The sequence below is a fragment of the Sardina pilchardus genome, chromosome 22 (assembly GCF_963854185.1).
Source record: "Sardina pilchardus chromosome 22, fSarPil1.1, whole genome shotgun sequence".
NCBI lineage: Eukaryota > Metazoa > Chordata > Actinopteri > Clupeiformes > Clupeidae > Sardina > Sardina pilchardus.
The window spans coordinates 19588573-19608044 of NC_085015.1; the positions used below are offsets into that span (position 1 = coordinate 19588573).

The window sequence follows — 19472 nt, forward strand, 5'->3', positions numbered from 1 at the left end:
TTAATAATACACATGCAATTTGGTGCACTTCATAACATCTCGTCTGAAGATAGGGGCGATTAAAGCAATATTATATTGCATTTTTTACCATGGGGTGCAAATCACAAATGACTGGTTATAAGCTAAGTTGATGAGGACTCTTGAGACCAATATACCATAAACATTTCGTCATCCTCGGTGCGGGGGTGGAGTGGCCCGTAAAGTTTTCGGGTGAAAGTCTACTGGGGCTACATGCCCACCAAGTTTCATGTGCCCCGGTATTACAATATCCCGGCAATCGTTGACCAAAAATTCAGGAAGTAAATGACGGGGGGAAAAGAATTGAAAAAAATCACTATATGACAGCTACGCTAGTGGTGGTCATAGTAAACATGTTTTTTTTTTCCAGGGCAATGTTCTCTGTTATGGATACAAACACAACTAACATCTTCAACACTACTGTGTCTTCTTCAGAAGACACAGTAGTGTCGAAACGTCAGTTCTTTTGTTTGCACCATTAAAGACTGCAAGTGTATTCAGTGTGCTCCAGTCTCCTTCCTAATTGATTCTCCTGTAAGTCCTACTGAGAAGCACCTGAAACAGCAGAAGATTTTGGATTTTGGATGCGCAGAGTTCTTCATTTATACAACTAACATCTTCTCAAAAACGTAATGTCTGTTTCTCCTTTTAAAGTTACCCACAGCATTTAAACTGACTCATAACTCATCTGTAACATCAAAACTCATCAAACTCAAAACCCCCTAAAAAAAGAACATTGACAATCCTGTGCAGCAGCGGTCATAAGTCATACACAGATCAAATAAGTAGAAAGTCAACCATTTTATTGCTCAGATACTCTCATCCACTTCCAACATATTGAACACAGAACATATTTTAGGGGAAAATGAGATATACAGTATGGTCAGTGTAGTGAATGAGCTGTCTGAGTAAAAATGACTCTTCGTGATCTAGCATTTGTGTGCCAGCAGCACACAATTCAATGTCCCTCTGACTGTCCACTATGTCAGTTGCAGATTGCTGGCGTTGTCCAGTCAGCAGCACACTGCTCATAGACATTTCATGTAGCAAACACACATCTGGGTACAGTGAGACCCATGTGTGAACCATGGCGGCCATCCATATGTCCTGTTGTCCAATACTGTACTGGTTAAAACAATAAGAACAGATCAGATTGCATCACCAATTTTACCGATCAGAGAGGGTTCTGTCTCCGCCCCTGGGTGTGATTGACATCCTGTTGCCATGTTTCAGTCCAAAGAGTAAGGCTGCTCCTTTATCAGTCAGAGACTAACATGAGTGGGGGGATTTGGAAAGAGAAAGGAAGAAAAAGAAAGAAAGATCATCAGAAGCTATTTTGGATGGACTTTATATTTCCGTGTTTTTGTGTATGCATATTCCAAAATTCGAAACCTACTTGTGAGTTCAAAGATGAAACTGGATTCCCCTGCAAATGAAAGTATTGTGAATGACACATTGTGAACATTTTATAGAAAAAATTACAAATTTGGTATTAGCTATTACTAGACAGTACACTACTATAGGATTGACACTACTGTGGACGGGGTTCATCAACAAACTAATGCAATAGATCTGTGTGAGTGTGTGCATCTGTGTACCCGTGTATAGTTGTAGATGTTGTATAGTGGGTCCATGGCTTTCACCCATTCTGTATGCATCAGTTCATGTCCAGAATTCTGTTGAAATTCACTGCACAAGAACATAGTGAGCATCAGCAGCACTGAAGGATTTTAGACACCCTGATCTTATACACTATACAGTCGGGCTACACCAGGACCACTATAGGGCTCGGGCACACGCCTTGCATTCTAGGAATATTGCCGCCATGTTGGTAGCGCACCGAACTTAATATCCATTCATTCAGATGCAGAAGACAAGAAGCAGAAATATAGTATTAGCGATTCTTTTCCTCTTGCGATCATGGGTTGCGCTGTTACACCCCACTACATAGCAACATACGACCAAGAAGGCAAAAACTAAGTAACAGGAACACACTAATAGGCGGGAGTAAATCCATAGTAATCCATAGTAAACTAAGGAGTGAGGCTGCCAATATGGCTGTGCCCGCAAAGTTTTCACGTCATGATCCCGAGCTCTATTGAAGCACTACTTTCATGGACTGTTAAAATAGTTTTAGAAGACAGAATGTTTTTTATTTTTTATAGCCAGTAGAGTGCTCTCACCTCTGGTGTAGCCAGTTTTATTGATTATCATGGAAGCCAATTGTTGTAACTTACAGTATTCTCCACAAACAGAGTGCCATGTAGCCCCGCTGTTAGTCTTACTTGCATACAAGATATGCAGAGGAAAACACACTCACACAGCTCGCTGTATCAGTTCTATCTGCGTCTCTTGCTCTTTCTGAGCATCCCGGAGTCGGCCCCTCACCGCCAGAGCGGCACTGTTCTGAACGGCGTTCAGGTGCAGCACGGAGAGACAGACAGAGGACAGAACCATAGAACTAGGAAAGAGAGAGGGAGAGAGCAAGAGAGAGAACAGAATCATAAAAAGAAACTATTTATTACTATTGACAAATGAATGTTTCTTGTTATGATAGGCATGAGTACATAAACATGAACACAGAATGCATGGACTCTATGGTTGTCCTAACCACCTGTTGCTGGTGACCTCCTTGCGCATGGTGATGATTCTGAGCATTCTCAGTCCATCCCTCCTCCTGTACTTCACCTGGAGCTGTACACATACACTACCTGTAGACAAGAGAACTGAAAGGGACAACCACAGATAGCAAAGGAAAAGTCAGTGGAATGAAAGAAAACGGAGCTACCTAATAGCTCGAGTTGCTGCAGCCGACTCGGTGATCTTGAGAAACAGAGATCTATGTGAAAAATCGCTAGAATTCTCCTTTAAGTATGTACTGTAGTATCTTGCCCACTATCTTTCAGTAAACACCCTTTTTCTTTTTCTGTCCAGATCACTCACTGCTTAGCCTGGCTGTGTGTTTACCTGGGCTGTGTTCCTTCTGGTCTCTCAGTCCAAACTGGAGAGTGAGCTCAGTGTGGGGCATCACGTTCCCAACCTTTCTGACCACACAATGCCCCGTCTCCCTTTCCCCTTTCACACACCTGAAGAAGACACAGTCACGCAATCACTATCAATTTGCAATCAAGTGGAATCATGCACACACAAAATCGTCCTTCCTTCCTTCTATTCTCTCCTTCCTTCATTGTTTTCTTTCTCATTCACACACTCATAAATAATACTCATTTGCATTGGCACACAGTCCCAGTCTTACAGCGTGGTGGGCAGCAGCAGAGTGGCTGTGCAGTGTGTGGCCTTGGTTCTGTTCTCAATCGCGCCGTGAAATGCACTGTAGAGCTGCTCAGGGCTGGAAATGACCACCTGAGGAACACAGACAAAATGTAATATTTGATATACAATTAGATACAATATACAAACAAGATCTAAATCTTTTAAGGGTAGACTGAGGGGACTATGATCAAAAGCATCTTGACAATGGCAGCTTTAAATGCAATGCTGAATCTGTTCTCAATACATCGAAGATCAATTTACAAAGCTGTGCTGCATCAATCGGCTGAGATTGATATAATTACTCGCGCGCACACACTTCCAACACTGTTATTGTCATCTGAATGGTCATAGCCCAGATCATAAAGGGACATAGAGACATATGACTAATCTACATTCATATTGCTGGCAACTCCACAAAACTACATTAGTCATACCAGCCATACAGTAGCCTCATACTAAAATCATAAAAATGTACTGCAGCACGCACACACACACACACACACACACACACACACACACACACACACACACCTCTCCTCCTGTGCAGTCTGCCAGTCTACCCAGCTCATCCAGCCTGCAATCTGTCCCCTCAAAAGACATGACTGACACGGTCACCCTGGCAACATGGGAAGAGAGACAGACATATTAGACCACTTAATGAGTAATTGTCATTTAAACAGCCTTGAGTTTGGTGTGTGGCATGCATGACTGTGTGTGTTCAACAAACCCATTGCTGGCGGCGTACTCTCCCAAGTCCTTGTAGAAGATGGTGGAGGAGACGAGTGTGCAGGAGTCCTTGTCCTCTGCTTCCAGGTCCCCCAGGTCGGTGTTAGCCCTGCCATCTGTACAGATCAGCACCTGACAACCATGGGCTTTACCATGTTAATTGGGCTATCTGCGATGGCTTATTGACAATTGTTCATTGAAACTAGATATATAATATAATAAAAATGTATAAAAATATAAATATACATAAATATAAAACTTCATATAAATTGTATTTGAGTTAAAGCACAGTTAACTTCAACCCAAACTGTCATTCTCATCTTACATTCTAGTAAAATAAATAACCTTTATTTGAAGTGATTAAGAATATACAACACCTTTGACCCAGGAAGCTGAGAGGCCATTCCTATGGCAACAGCAGCAGCAGGACCTAACGCTGTGGCTCCACCTTCTTGAAGCCTGTGATTGGGTAAGAGGGCAAAGCTTATATCAGACAGGCAGCCATGTGATGGCAGGTGAAAAAACATGCATGATAGTGGTACTCCTGACCTAAAGTCAAATATCAGTACTGCATTGTTATACTGGTATTGCCTATTACTGGTATCATTTTCTCTTAGTCCAGACCAGAAAGGGACATAGGGACATATGACTAATTTATATTATTCATATTGCTGCAAACTCCACAAAGCTACAGTACAGGAAGTCGTTGCCAGCCAGAGCCTTTTATATCAAAATCACAACAATTTCTCACGCTCATGATGCATACCAAATACTGTAACTTGTTTCAAGATTCAGATATAGCTTTAGAATGAATAATATTGGTGTCATTGTCTCTGTCTCTGTGGCAATCAGTGTCTGTCAGTCACAAGGCCTCGGCACCAGACATGCAAGTGGAGGGAAACAGAAGTGATATGGGGTGCATTTGCATCAAAGTGCACCCATCTTTGATGTGGAATAAATCTAAGCATGTACTGTAGTGTTTTGTGATTTATCTCCCTACATTACCCATAAATCTCTGCTTGAAAGCTGTCCCATGCTTCACTGATTGGGGGTGGCATTGGAAAGGTGAGGCCTGCGTTCTTCAAGAATTCACCGTCTATTAAGTCATGCCCAACTATTTTCCAAGAGATCACATCGGTATGTCCATGCATTGTAACCTAGCAATATAAACAGACTGGCTGTAATCACAAGTTAAGACTGTTGTCTTTGAAAGCAATAATGTAAATCAGTATAGCGATAACTATCATATTTCCATCACATCAAGCCACCTCTTCCTTATTTCACATTAGTTACAGTACGTTAACTCACCAAGGACATGTGAACTGAGTCATGCCATGTGGTGACGTCTATCCATAATTTATCAAAATGATAAATAATTGCACATCCCTGGGCAAAGAAGCTGACTCTTACAATCCATGGTAGATCGTGGCAGCAAGAACACTGTGGTCGGCAGTTTGAGAAGTAAGCGCTGTTGAGTGGACTGATGTGTCGGCTATGATGATGTTGTAGGAGGAAGTAGTGGAGGACAGAAAAGTTACCTCATTATTGAAGGAGACCAGAGCCACTCGGGTGCTGGATTCGGTCCGACTGAGATCCCGAACACACTCCAGCAGAGCCTCCTGCACAAACTGTGACCAGAAATGACACAAAGGCTACGATTTACAATATTTAACCCAGTCTTAGAATATTTCAATCAGATTTAGCAGTGATTGTAAATCAAATTTTCAAAAAGTTATTATTAAAGCTATTTCTCCAGACCAAAACTTGGCTGTGATCTTAATAGATACAGTAGATGAATAAATCTGTTATTTCTTGAGACAATAAAAACGTTACTATGACATTGTGGCCTCAAACATATGCATGTATGTCTTTTTATTTCAAAATAAATAGCATGATGAAGCAAACGACTAGGCTGTACTCACCTCCAGACGTGATTTGTAGATAAGTCCGTCGGCTTGTTGTATCTAAAACAGTGAAACAGAAATTACATTCAGTAATTGTGCCACATATTCTCAAGAACACTCCAACACACACACACACACACACTGTCAAACATTGGACACAGTAACATTTTCTTTTGTTTATCCAAGCTCTGGGTGACATTGTTTATGTGTCTCTGTGTGTGTGCACACGTGCACAATAATTGAGCAAGAATGAGACACAAAGGGTTTGTGGCCATTGTCATTGGGCCAGACTGATACTCCCACATGAAAGCTGAGTGTTTGCTGAAGGCCAATCTGAGTGTGCCCGCCCTGTGCAAACACTAGAGGCTCTTTAGAAAAGCATTGGCTTCATTAGCTCACGACTCCAGCAGCACACCTTGGCAGGGCCCCTCCACCCTGCCTGCCTCCAACCCCTCTCTCCTGTCTCCCACAGCAATGCCATCTATTCCAGGCATGTGAGACGCCTGCTTGTTGTTAGAAAGCAGGGCAGTCAGAGAGACACATGACAGATTTGGGAAGCCTGTGGGAACGTCAGCTGATCTGTGGGCGTGTTTCACACACCACAGTTAAGAGGGAAACAGGTGTTTCCACCTGGCTGTGTTTTCCTCACACAGAGACTCCCATGACTGACAGCACGTGCCCTTGAGGACTTTGTGTTGCATATTGGAGTTGTTTTCTTTTTGGATTACCGGCGTCATTTTTCTACAACTTTTCTGTAAAATGTGAATGGGAGATACCACCGGAGATTTGGCTGGCCTCCGGGGATTACAGATGATTGCACATAGTATGCTCTGTTTAGTCTCCTAATACTCACCCTGGAGGTTATGCTCATGGACCCCGAGATGTCGATACAGAACACGAGGAGCGTGTCCGGGGCCTGGGCCTCCTGGTCAGGGGTCAGCTGGAAGAGGCTGTCCTCGCAGGGAGCCGAGGGGGAGCAGGGCGGGGAAATGGCCGGGTTATCACCGGACGTCTCCCAGGACTGGCAGAAGTAGCAGGACCCCACCTGGAGCCCACACAGAGGATTGTCAGAGAGGTGCTGGAGTCATCAGAGAGAGGCTTGTTCACTCACACTGCTGCTATACTGGAAAGGCTGCAGCGTTAGTCACCACTGCTCCTGTAAGCTCTTTTTAAAATAATTTCCAATGACTGATTAGGATCTACGTGAAAGAAGTTATGCATCAGTGGTACGTACTGGTTTTTAAACCATACACATTCCAGACAATAGTATTTCTGTACACCCTATAATCTCATAAAACAAATGATTAGACTGAATTTGCGCACACCTGCAGGCCTGGTAGGTTCGATTGGCTAAATGAAGTGTAAAATTGATGAGGTTGATGAAGTTGCTTAGCATAGACCAAAGTAACATTATTTACTGAAGCATCAGTGTTTTATTACCACATTGTCATAGCAGGAATCCAGCACTGAACCACACGTAGGGCACGCAGGGGGCTCTCCATCAATGAACCTGTCTGCAAACACATGCTTCAGTCAACAACAGTACTGAGCTCTCCGCAAACCATCTGTTGTGATCTCGACAACGATTAAAGTCAAACAACTTTATTAACACTGTCGTTAATTCACCCACAAGCAGTTTTTCATCCCCTAGCAACCACCCTCACGACACTCCCCCGTACGCCATCAGTCCCTCTTGCTCTCACACCACACGCACACTCAGGCAATACCAAAACAGTACACAGTACCTCACATAAGACTCCCCGTCATGACACCATATATTTATGAACCAAATACATGCACAGTTGCACACCAAACTTGCAGTAGTGCAGGCAACTTACCATTTGTGTCTGTTAGTTTATCCAAGTCTATTAGTATGACGTTGGGGTTGCCTGGCAGCGGCTGCTTGTCTGTAGAGCCTGTGATATGGAAGAGAGACAGAACACTGTTAACGCCATCACTGGTGCTACTTTAACTTCATCAGTATTGACACCACTGGAAACACTAGGATGTCAGCATGAGCATCAACATGATCTGAGTACAGTGTTGAGATCATCATCACTGTCCTCACTTCTACAGTTTCAATCACTCTATATATAGTCCTCACTCACTTTCTCTCACACACACACTCACGGACACACACATATCCTGGATATGAACAAATCTTATTCAAGATACCAACCTGATGATGGGAAAGGGCAAGAACTTCTAGGAGGACCTTCAGAGTTGGGGGAGAGCGGGGAGGTTGAATGGGAAGGGGACAGGGGGGAAGTGGTGGGGAAGACATCGATGTACTCTGGGAACTTTGTCAGGAAGGCAGGGCGAGGAGGAAGAGGAGGGCCTGCAAAGGTCACAATAAATAAATAATGCCCTTGAATTTTCTTACTATTTACTCTTACAATCATCAGACACAAACACAACACCCCATTTCACACACACACACACACACACACACAGAGACATACACACACACACACCTATGAGAGGATGGGTTCTGGGGGGGTCAGCGCTGAAGCGACGTGTCTTGTCCGGTTCATGCCCTGGTAGAACGGAGCAGTAATGCTCTTCCTGTACTGGCTGGCCTTTGGCGGGGCCTGGGCTGACCCTGGGCTCTACGGTCGGAGGACTGGAGGGGGATGACCTCAACCTGGGGGAAGGTGGAGCTGTGGACGTGCAAGAGTTGATTATTCTCTGCAGTGTGACCAGTCAAGACACTGCACAGGTGTGTGTCACTCATACTGTAAATGATGCATCTTGGCATTACTCAGACGAGCAGTACAGATATTAGAAAGCAAGGTACCACATTGGGCTCAAGAACGTACATAGATAGCACCGCCATCTGGTGGGGGCAATAATCACTTCATAAGAACTCGGCGACAATGCGGTATCTCACTAATATCTGAGCAGCAACCAGGAAGAAACCAGGAAGGGTAACACAAATTCTAGTGGTGTGGGCACCAGCCACTCTATGCACAAAAGCAACTGGGCTGGGACTGGCACTTACAGTAGTATGCAAAGCATTCTTACTTCCTCTTCTTCAATTAGTTTGGCTCGTGTTCACATTTCAGCTGTGTTGTTTCTTATGAGGTATATAAGAGCATGGTGCAACGATCAGTAAACTGACCCTAAACAATGAGTTTTGGGCAGGAGAAGAATGAGCTGTTCTTTAAGACTCTTGCAAGATTTTTTTATTTTCAAGATGATTTCTTTTCAAGGTTGTAACAGGGGAAATGTTAATCTTGCTAAAAGTATAGCTTTTTCATACCTCACTTGCAATCAAACTTCTGGTTTTTCAACATAATTTTGCAAATGATCACTGCACTGTGAATGACAATTCCTCAACATTAATTGATCAAAACATTAAAAGAACAAATAGCCCCATGTTGAGATTTGTGTTATTTTAAGTTATTTATATTCTTTATCTGTTCATAATTATTAACATATAAGATATTATATGTGCACATTTCATGATTCACATTTTTTCAAGTGTTGATGTCCACAGTGAAATTCAGTTACCTTAATAAATGATGAAGAAGTAATCTGAGAGATGTTTAATGTTCATGGATGGATGATGAAAACCTACTGTATTGTACTGTACATCAATATGGAGAGAGAAGAAGAAACCTAAACACCCTTCTGTTGTGCGCAAGGCTCCTCATTCCATTTCTCACCTGAGCGGGGGCGTGGGTGGGGTGGGTGCTGCTCCACCTGGAGAGTGTTGGGGGAGGCTGAGGCCGGGGACAGGGGGCCCACCAGCTCTCTGGGGGGAGTAGGAGGAGGTGGAGGGGGGGTGCGTGGACGGACTTTTTTCACAGGGGGTAGTAAGGCTGGAGAAGAGACAGGTGACATTTCATATGAACTATGGTAGTTTCAATTTAGAAATACAATGTAATGGAGGGTGTGTGTAAGATTTGTGCACACAGAGTGTGAATATACCCAACTTGTTTCACTGAAACACACAGTAACTACTAATATGCAAGCATACCTCTGCAGTGTCTTTTTCTTACACACAGCCCCTATCTCTCTCAAACATGCAGAAAAAGTTCAAAGGTGTGGTAATAGTAAATGGAATGACATACCTGAACGTTTAGGTTTCTCAAACACTGGTGGTACGTAGACATATTTACATGCAAATTCCATTTCACATTCATGGATCAAGTTCAGATATTGAGACAAGCAGTGGGTGTAACTTGCATGTACTTTAACCTATAATCAAAACAATGTTTCATACATGATTTCACCACACCAGCATGGATTCAAACAGAGTCTTGAAGTGACACAAGGATATCAACTCAACTCTCGAGCAATCCTTAGAGCATGTGACCATTTCTGGGTAAAAGGCCAAAACCCACATTGATTTCCATAATCTGCAATGGTACTTGACAGGTGAGTCAGGTTTTAATTTGTCTTAATGTGTCCCTTTTTATATACCTTGATGAACATGCACTACCATTTAAAAGAAAAATACAGGAAAGACTTAAAAAAAAAAAAAAAACAAGCAAACAAACTAAGTTGTTAATGTAGGACATATACTGTAAGTGACGAGCATTTGTGATACCCCTCTCATGCAGTAACAGGAGTCATGTCTTACCTGTATTTGGGAGAGAGCTCCAGTCCTGTGTTCGTGAGTTGGAATCCTGAGTTGGAGTCATGGGTCAGTATGCTCTCAGCTGTAACACTGTACTCTGACTGAACCAGTAAAGCCAGTTTCTCCACTCCTTCCTCTGAACCAAGGAGTTGTAAATGTAACCAGTACAACTGGGATAATCTATTTGTGTGCATGAACATACGTGTGGGTTGTGCATGTATTGACCTGTACTTGATGGTGTACACTTTGATATCTTCTAGTGCAACTAAGGCAGAAACTACTCAGAACATACAGTACATATAGCCTACAGCATATTTTCTTGTCTGATGCTGAACTTTGCTCCCCCCTCTCTCCAGAGACTGGCATGCAGAACACACCTTGTGTTTCTAGAACACGTATGCAATGTGGCTTAATGTTTTTTGAACGTTTCCTTTTGAAATGCTGTCTGGGCTTCTCCTCCATATGTTCAAAACTCCTTTACAATGACTGATTGTTGCAAGTTTTAGATTCTAAAGGAGATGTCAACTCTTCAAAGGCAAAGGCAAACTTGAAGGTAGACTTTGGTTCCAGAAAAGACAAAAGAATCGCAGAGCTGATCCCATTTACAAGGCTTTAGTGTTTTTATTTTGTAGATGTCACAAGAGAGCACCGCTCCTAGTGGCCCTCACACAGTGCTTCACATCTGCTGGAGACATTCCATACGGCCTCTGCAAGAAGATGACATCAGAGGAAGGAACGAGACTGAGTCTGGAACAAGAGTTCTGCAGTGTCCAGTATTCACCACTGGGTCTGGACAACAGGGACGGGCATCGCCGAAGACTCATTTAAACACACAGTCCATCCATACCACTTGGCGGACACTGTTTTTTAGTGTCACAGTTGTGTACACAGGAAAAGTATATGATTTGTTTCAAAGACACACACTTTTGTTTAGGATTCACTTTCTTTGGCCTTGCACTTCAGCATCTGTGAACATGTGCAACTGACTGGGGAAAAATTAGGCAGTTCAAACCCAAACCAGGTTTAATTAGAAACTCTATTTAGATTTAATTAGAAATGTTGAATACAGTAAACCTTCATTCAGAGAAATGAAATACATAAATGCTTAATTGTTTTAAACCTCTTGATGTAATCCTATTTTTGGGTTAATATCAATGCATTACTTTCATATCAGAGGGGGAAATATACTTCAGGCATTTTCTTGGGTTCCAGGCACCGTGGCGCACACAATCAGCTGTCCACATTCTTTATTCCTGGTTGCTACGGTAACAAGAACCAACATCGGGAGCAGCTGCATCTGAGCCCTCTGGCTCCCCTAGTGCGTGGGAGGTCATTCTACAATCTCGACGTAATTGGCTGGGTAGAATCCCTCGACCCCGCCCTCCTTCATGCCTCTGCACCAGCCCTGGCCGTCCTCCTCCTCGATCTTCAGGAAGTGCTCGTCTGGAGAGACAGGGAGCAGACACTCCTTAAAGGGACATCCAGGGGAAGCATGTGAATCATGATCTAACAGAACACCATCCATATTCTGGGCTTCCACAGTAAGGAAAGGAAAACATATCGGAATGGTCTGAACACGAATCTTCTGAGGGTTTCTAGAGAATGGCTACCTATATATTGAAAATACTCTTTGAATACATACTGTACATTCATTATATAGCATAAAGCATTATCATTAATGATTTAGTCTATTTTGTCATAAGAAATGTAGCTTTAAGCAAATGGCTTTCCCCTGACCAGTCCTAAAAATCTCAAAAAATGTAGGTACCGACCGGATCTGGATCTGCATTCACTGAAAGTACAGTGAGGTGTTGAGGGGGAGGGGGGGATTGCACTAAACTGAACGTGTGAAGATTAAAAAGAGGGTGAAAGGATGTAGCATAGCCTCCCATCAGTGATTGAAGAGCCCTGTGAAATATACTGGGACTAATCTGAGGAGTGTGGCTCCTGTATTCACAGGGGAGTAGATAATTGGGCAGATAGCCAGGGGCAGGTGGGCTTCCTTTTGAGATGAGTTGCATTCAGAATGTACCTGCTTTGAAGGAGAGCTCATCCTCCTCCTCGCCAACGTAATCAAACAAAGCCCGGACTTTCACCCCTCCGATCATTACTCTGAGTGAGACGGACGGAGAGGGAGGCAGAGAGAGGGCAGGGAAGAGAGAAGGAAAGGGATCATAAAAAAACAGATTGCATTCTATTGCAGTATATTACTTCCTCAAATGCCTTCAGGTCTTGTGTGTGTGTATATGTGGCAGCAGCAGTAGTGTGCAGTCTTACGTCCTCTCCTCCAGTCCCCTCTTTGGCTTCTTGCCTCGCTTTGGTTTGTGCAGAGGAGGAATCCACTCCTGAGGAGACACACGCTAGCAATGAGTGTCACACACTCACATGAGCAGAATGGCGGAACACAGCACCATATCTATGTAAATATCACAGTCAAAAGATGTGTGAATTTGGATGGCTAAAGAATGAATAGCTCTGGATAGATAGATAGAAGGACAATGGATGGGGGTAATAATATACGGATGGATGGATGGATGGATGGATGGATGGATGGATGGATGGATGGATGTTACCTCTAGTCTGGGCCAATCGGTGGGCATGCCAGGGCCGTGGTTATTCTTCCACCAGCGCAGATCGTCTGGCTCACTTATGGACATCAGTGTGTGGTGCAGCTCGCTGTACACAGCCTTCACACTGAGGCACACGGAGAAGAATGCATACATTTAATGAGCGTGCTAAGAATAGATGGTGAGTCAGAGAGACATAATCATGCATCCACATCATAAACATAATATATATATATATATATATATATATATACGTACACTGTTGTTCACAGTATTCGCACTAAGGAAAAATGTAGACACATGCACTTGCTGTGCACACACCGACATGCGGCAACATAGACGGCTCAGCCAGACTTCTCACCCCAACACACACCTCTCATTGTTGGTGACGTCCAAGTGACGGTGTATTGACAGGAAGGCTTGTTTGAGAAAGCTGATGCGTTTCCTCTCTTCCTCCTGTGACTTATCAAAAATAGCCTCCATCTCCTCCATGTAGCGAGGGGCATATGATGTCACATCTTCCAGGACTTTCTCATACTTCCCGTGGGCCTGTAGGAACACGGTCAGAAATGAACACTGGTCTGTTCTCTCTGGCACACTTGGGAGGTGTGATGGGTCGCCAGGCCCTTTACTTTTTTTTTTCTGCTTGCCTACTTGTCTTCAGGTGCTTTAAAGGGAAACTATGTTTCGCTTTTCCTTTTGTTTTCACTCATTATACGCTTGCAGATTTCTTTGCAGAGCTTCCCCTACAGCTTTAGTGTGTATATTTTACAACACACCTCAATCGGTCAGTCTGCCTTTTCATGAGCAAGTTTGTCCCGGTGGCACAACCTTGCATGTGTGGTTTTTACACTCAGAGGCGCTAGGGGGAAGCGAGACAGCCGTCATTTAACCCAAAATAAGTCAAATAACCATTCCAATGACTCCGAAGCTGATTAGTTTAGGCAAATTAAGCTAAATAAAACTTGCATAGTTTCCCTTTAAGAGCTAACAAGCTGATGAGCCACACTTGTGGGCAGGTGTCCAGTTAAAAGGACTGCTTCCTCTCCCCTTGAGAGAGCTATTCTTACTATGGATTGTGGACATGCAACACTGCAGTCAGACTCATTGCAAACATACAACATCCATGCATTACTGACGACTGACTTGGTCCCATCTCACACTCTTTGTTTGGTTGTTATTTGGTTCATTTGATTTGGTAAATAAATCCATATTTTTGTTCAAATCCAACCTCTCGACTCCCTCTTTTGTTGTGGCCTCTACCCTAGGTCATTACAGAGGCGACACCAGGCACGTAACTGAGTCGCTCCATTCCCGTTGCATTTTAGAAGATGGGTCTAATTTTTCCAAACGTACGCCCCGAAGGATCATTACATAACATACAGTATAATAATAGTATATTGACCACAACTGACAATAATTGACTACAACGTCCGCAATGTAGTGAATAGACGATACATATGGCACTCATGAAGCAAGCATCTTGGCATGTGATGTGATGGCATGTGATGTAGGTCGTCTGTGTGAGGGGCCTCACTTTCTCCTTGTCCTCCCTGGCCGACTCCGTGGCCTTCACAATCTTGTTGAGTTTCTGTTCACTCAGGGCTGAGTTGTCCTTGGCCGCCTTCTCGCGGTCACTGGCGGCCTGCTCGCGCTGGCTGGCCTTGTGGTAAGCTGCACGTGCCTGATCCAGCTGACATCACACAGAAAAGACCATACCATCAACCCATTATCTTATACTGACATCATTTCATTGAATATTAACCGTATGAATGCATGACATTTCAAAATATATATTTATTTTAATCTTGCTATATATACCACTTATTAGAAACGTATTTTTCTGTATGTTTCCTCTTCCAATGAGGTGAATTGCTGTGTGTATGATTCATAATAATTCAATACAACATAATCATGAATGGATCAAATAAATACAGTATATTATAAAATAGTATGTGCATAAACAATGTAATGCATAGTCTAGTAGAAAAGCATGGAAGAGCAAAATTCAACTCATGTCAATTACCATCTTTTCTTTTTCTTATTGGTAGTCACTTGTTTTGTATTTCGGTTGGCTTACTTTCTTCAGCTTTTTGGCCCATGGCTTCTGAGCACGCGAGAACTCGGTCTCCAGGTCGTGCGCTTCGCGGAAGCCGTAGAACATCTTGCGCGGGAAGGTGTCCTTCTGCCAGGTGCGTACGCGGTCGCCTTCCTCAGCAACGAGGGACTGGGAGATGTTGGAATGCAGGGCGGAGAGACGCTCGGCGGAGCTGAAGAAACACTGCCATGCCCGCATGAGGGAGCCGTACAGAGGCCCTGAATGGGCACAGAGAGAGAGAGACAGAGACTGACCATGTGACCATGTTTTAAACATGTTTTTAAAATGTTAAACGCTTTAAACATTTAAACAACTGGACACAGCACACACACTAATTTCAAAACAAACGACAATACCAGATTAATAATAATAATAATAATAATAATAATAATAATAATAATAATAATAATAAAAACATGATTAATGTGGAAGGTTTTGCAGGTGTTGAGGAAAAATATTGATCCAATTTGTCATGTTCAAGCATTTTGTCAGGAAGGGGGCAGCCTACAGTACATGAAGCAGAAGCATCTTTTCTGTAAACACAGACTAAAGATGAGTAGAGACCTTTATTGAGTGGTCTATAGAATATCTTCTGGAAATTGAGCATTATAACTTAAGTGTAATATAAATGTAATATAAAATCTTCTAAGCGTAAACCTCAACAATTTTGCTACTATAGGACAGTGTAGAAGAGATGGTTATTTATTCTGGCTAGCGGGGCTGCAGCGGGCAGCGCGGGCAGCGCGGGCATGGGGGAGTTAGTGAGGGAGACGAGGATGAGGACGGACTGGTCTCGGTGATGTTCTTCCATTTGCTGCTCCACTGGCTGAGCTGCTGGGCGTACTGCTTCTCCACGCGGGCACGCTCCTGGAAGCAGGTCACGATGTCATTACACGCCTGGAATGAGTCAGGAGTCCTCTGCACTGTGCGCTGGTAGTTCCCAGGCTGTGGCAGAACCAGAGAGAGATAGAGAGGGAGAGGGGGAGATGGAGAGAGAGAGAGAGAGAAAAGAGAGGGAGAGAGAGAGGGGGATGGAAAAATGTAAGGCTATCACACTTCATTATGCGAGGTGTGGCCGGAATAAAAAACTCATTTCTGTCTAGATGCTTCTCTCTGTCCCATTTCCCTCCCCTCCCCTCCTCCCCCTTGTCCCTACCATCCAGAAGCTCAGTTTGTTGACATCCTCGGGAGGGTCCTTGGGTGGCCCTGTCTCATTTGCATCCATCTGTAAAAACAATCCCGATTACTGGAGCGGCCACGTGCCAAAGACAAGTCTGCAACACATGCTTCATACAGTAGTACATCTTCATACACCCAGCCCACACCAGCTGGGAGCCCCGGTCTCTATCATGTGTTGTGGGGTTTAAGTGGACTAGCCTGCAGAGTGTGCGTACGCCATTTGTGCTTGTTTGGCTCTACTGTAAACAGCCACGGCGATCCACACAGCTGACACAGTTGGCATTCTGAGTCTGGAAGCTGTCAGAGGGAATAGGGCCCCCACCGCATACCTCCATGTGAGACGGCAGCCAGCCCAAAATAAACAGCTGAGAAAGGTCATACGGCTCTCTCTCTTTCTCTCTCTCACTCACTCTCTCTCTCTCTTACTTACTCACCCACTTTCTCTCTCTCTCTCACTCACTCTCTCTTTCACTCACTCACTCTCTCTCTCTCTCTCTCTCTCATTTTCTCTAATTAATTGTCTGACTCTCTCTCTTTTGCTCACTGATTCACGACTCAAACTCCGCACATGATGTGTCATTAATTTTTCACTTTTCGCATTGTTTTGGCCAGACCATCAACTTATGCTTACAGTCACAGAAACATAGTGGATCACAGTGCAACAAGTACATCAGATAGGACCGACTTCAACACATCGCAATGTATATAAAACCTATTATTAGATTAATAATGACAGCAGCCTACTGTAAAGGCAGGAAAATAAGCGAGGTGATACTAGACAACCACAATATGTCGTACAACTGAAGGGATGGCACATTAGAACTGTAAACAGCAATTTGTTTTTAGCCATGCCTGTGTCTCTGTTCTTGTTCTATGCACTGCCTACTGTCTATCATTGTCTGTGGGTACCAGAGATTGTAGGCACCAGACTAACGATCATAAATCATGAACAGTTCTTTTTATAATACACTCATCATGTTTAATTTGATGCTGATTTGTCTGGAGGGCTGTCCATAATGATCTGCTATGGGACTACAGACTATATCAACGTATTCCATTGACAACTGCACAGTGAGCGTTGAGGTAGAGATCCAAAATATTTAAGTGCTTAAATTAGCGCATATGCGCCCCTCCCAGCAACGGACTACACACATTCACAGAGATAAACAGATGCATACACATGCCTATACCCACACACACACACACACACACACACACAGGCACACACATTAATAGTCCCCTCATATTTCTCAAGCGACTGCATGTTCACTCTTCGACCTACTTTCAAACTAATGTGTAGAGTCCCACTGATCCACACACACACAGTCTTTAACTCACACAACGTGGTTATGAATGTAAAATGACATGAACCACATGCTGTTGTCACACACATGAGGAGAACGGTAGCACAGTGTTTGACAGCCCTTGGTCCTGATTCAGTAAAAGGTAGTGTGGTGTAGAGATATCGCTTTACCTTTCAGTGTTCTCCTGGCCGCAGGTGGACGCTTGGTGGACGCTCTTCTGAGGGTTTATCTTCTCTTCTGCTTGTCAACTTTTCTTCTATCCCCTCATTTCTCTCCCCCTTCTCTCCGTCTCTCTCTCTCTCTCTTTGCAGCAGTTTGCTTCTCAACTTGGCTCAGTCAGTGTCATATGATGGCAGCTTTCGCTCTCTCTTGCTCACTCCTCAGTCTCTCTCTCACTCACTCACTCTCCCTCTCTTACGCACGCTCTCTCTCCCTCTCTTTAACACACACATACTTACATGCGTTCACACACACACACACACACACACACACTAACACACACACACACACACACAGACACACACACACACAAATTCACAGTGGCGTGTTAATGAATTAGTGTGTCCTCGCATGGAGTGTGTCTGCGGAAATGTGAACTTATTTTAACCCCCTCTCCCTAACAGGACTGTGCCAAGTGACGGCCAGTCATGCAAGCCAATTAGTGTGCATGTGCTTTTGTGCGAGTGTAAGTATGTGTGTGTGTTCATGTGTAACAAGGGGGTGAGGAGTTTCCAGCTCGCAAGTTCAGAGTTCAAACACAGCAAAGTGATAATACATTCTTTGAAATAACGGAACAAATCCAACAAAAATAAATCCAACATCTCATTTAAAGAATCAGTGTCTTATAAGGGGGTTTCTTAAAATCTACAACCTACCACGTGAGTAAAACCCAATTATTCCAGTAATGAGACACAATGTTTTTAATGACTGCATTAATAATACAAAGCCAGCCATTACTTCCAGTGAATTATTTCACTTTAAATGCATTTAGTGCCTAACCAATAATTAAATTGTTACTCCTAATTAGTGTGCACTTGAAATAACAGACCTGGAGGTAGCACTATTGTCTCGGACCAGAGAGAGTTAGACATATCGAACCTCAGAGAAGGAAACCAGGCCTCTTTTGGTTTATATAGAATGTGTGTTGCACATACATCTATCAAGAAAGGGTAGCTGTCCATGCAGGTAAGGTAAACAAACATGTAAAAATCAGACAGTGATAGTTTGTTTATCATTTATTCAAATATCTTAATAATAACTATATAGCATTATTATCTTTCATTAAAACAATAGAAATTCTGATATATTTCCTTACCTCTGCATACACACGTTCATACTGTATATTGTCTTCATATATAATTTATTTTATAGATTTGACTATGTTCTAAAATATTCTTTTTAAAATATATATAGAGATGCCCTCTACAGAACCCATTCTAACCTTCCCTTAAGCAAGAAACAAACACACACTGTGTGTGTGTGTGTGTGTGTGTGTGTGTGTGTGTGTGTGTGTGTGTGTGTTTGTGTGTGTGTGCGCGCGCATGTGTGTATTTGTAATCTAGAGTGTGTATGCATGTACTGGCAATACATCTCTCAACGTTCAAGTGTTTGTGAGTGGGTGAGTGAGTGAGTGTGTGTGTGTGTGTGTGTGTGTGTGTGTGTGTGTGTGTGTGTGTGTACAGTATGTGTGTGTGTGTGTGTGTGTGTGTGTGTGTGTGTGTCCACTGCATTCACAACAAGCTGATTATGTAGAGAGCATCTCAAGGAGAAACTAAAAGCCCAACAGACCCCCCGCAGGATTCAGACTATCTGGAAGAC

General features: G+C 43.3%; 2 protein-coding genes across 2 annotated transcripts; both read right to left on the reverse strand.

Annotated features, from left to right (window-relative positions):
* Positions 1–804: 804 nt before the first annotated feature.
* Positions 805–10587, reverse strand: LOC134069854 (uncharacterized). Its single transcript, XM_062525981.1, has 21 exons — positions 10510–10587; positions 9998–10124; positions 9590–9745; positions 8396–8581; positions 8101–8259; positions 7760–7837; positions 7362–7435; positions 6775–6966; positions 5940–5981; positions 5556–5645; positions 5023–5174; positions 4395–4476; positions 4019–4149; positions 3823–3907; positions 3275–3381; positions 2986–3104; positions 2633–2744; positions 2339–2479; positions 1617–1707; positions 1415–1444; positions 805–1287 (listed from the first exon to the last, which is right to left on the reverse strand). The coding sequence occupies exons 2-21, from the start codon at positions 10056–10058 to the stop codon at positions 1186–1188; spliced, it is 2190 nt and encodes a 729-aa protein (XP_062381965.1). The 5' UTR covers positions 10059–10124; positions 10510–10587; the 3' UTR covers positions 805–1185.
* A 941-nt stretch (positions 10588–11528) lies between these two features.
* On the reverse strand, positions 11529–18114 carry zgc:91999 (uncharacterized protein LOC445104 homolog). Its single transcript, XM_062525983.1, has 10 exons — positions 17825–18114; positions 16328–16396; positions 15960–16116; positions 15154–15389; positions 14611–14766; positions 13447–13622; positions 13080–13200; positions 12784–12851; positions 12539–12618; positions 11529–11949 (listed from the first exon to the last, which is right to left on the reverse strand). Exons 2-10 carry the CDS (start codon positions 16394–16396, stop codon positions 11837–11839), a joined length of 1176 nt encoding a protein of 391 aa, XP_062381967.1. The 5' UTR covers positions 17825–18114; the 3' UTR covers positions 11529–11836.
* Positions 18115–19472: the final 1358 nt, after the last annotated feature.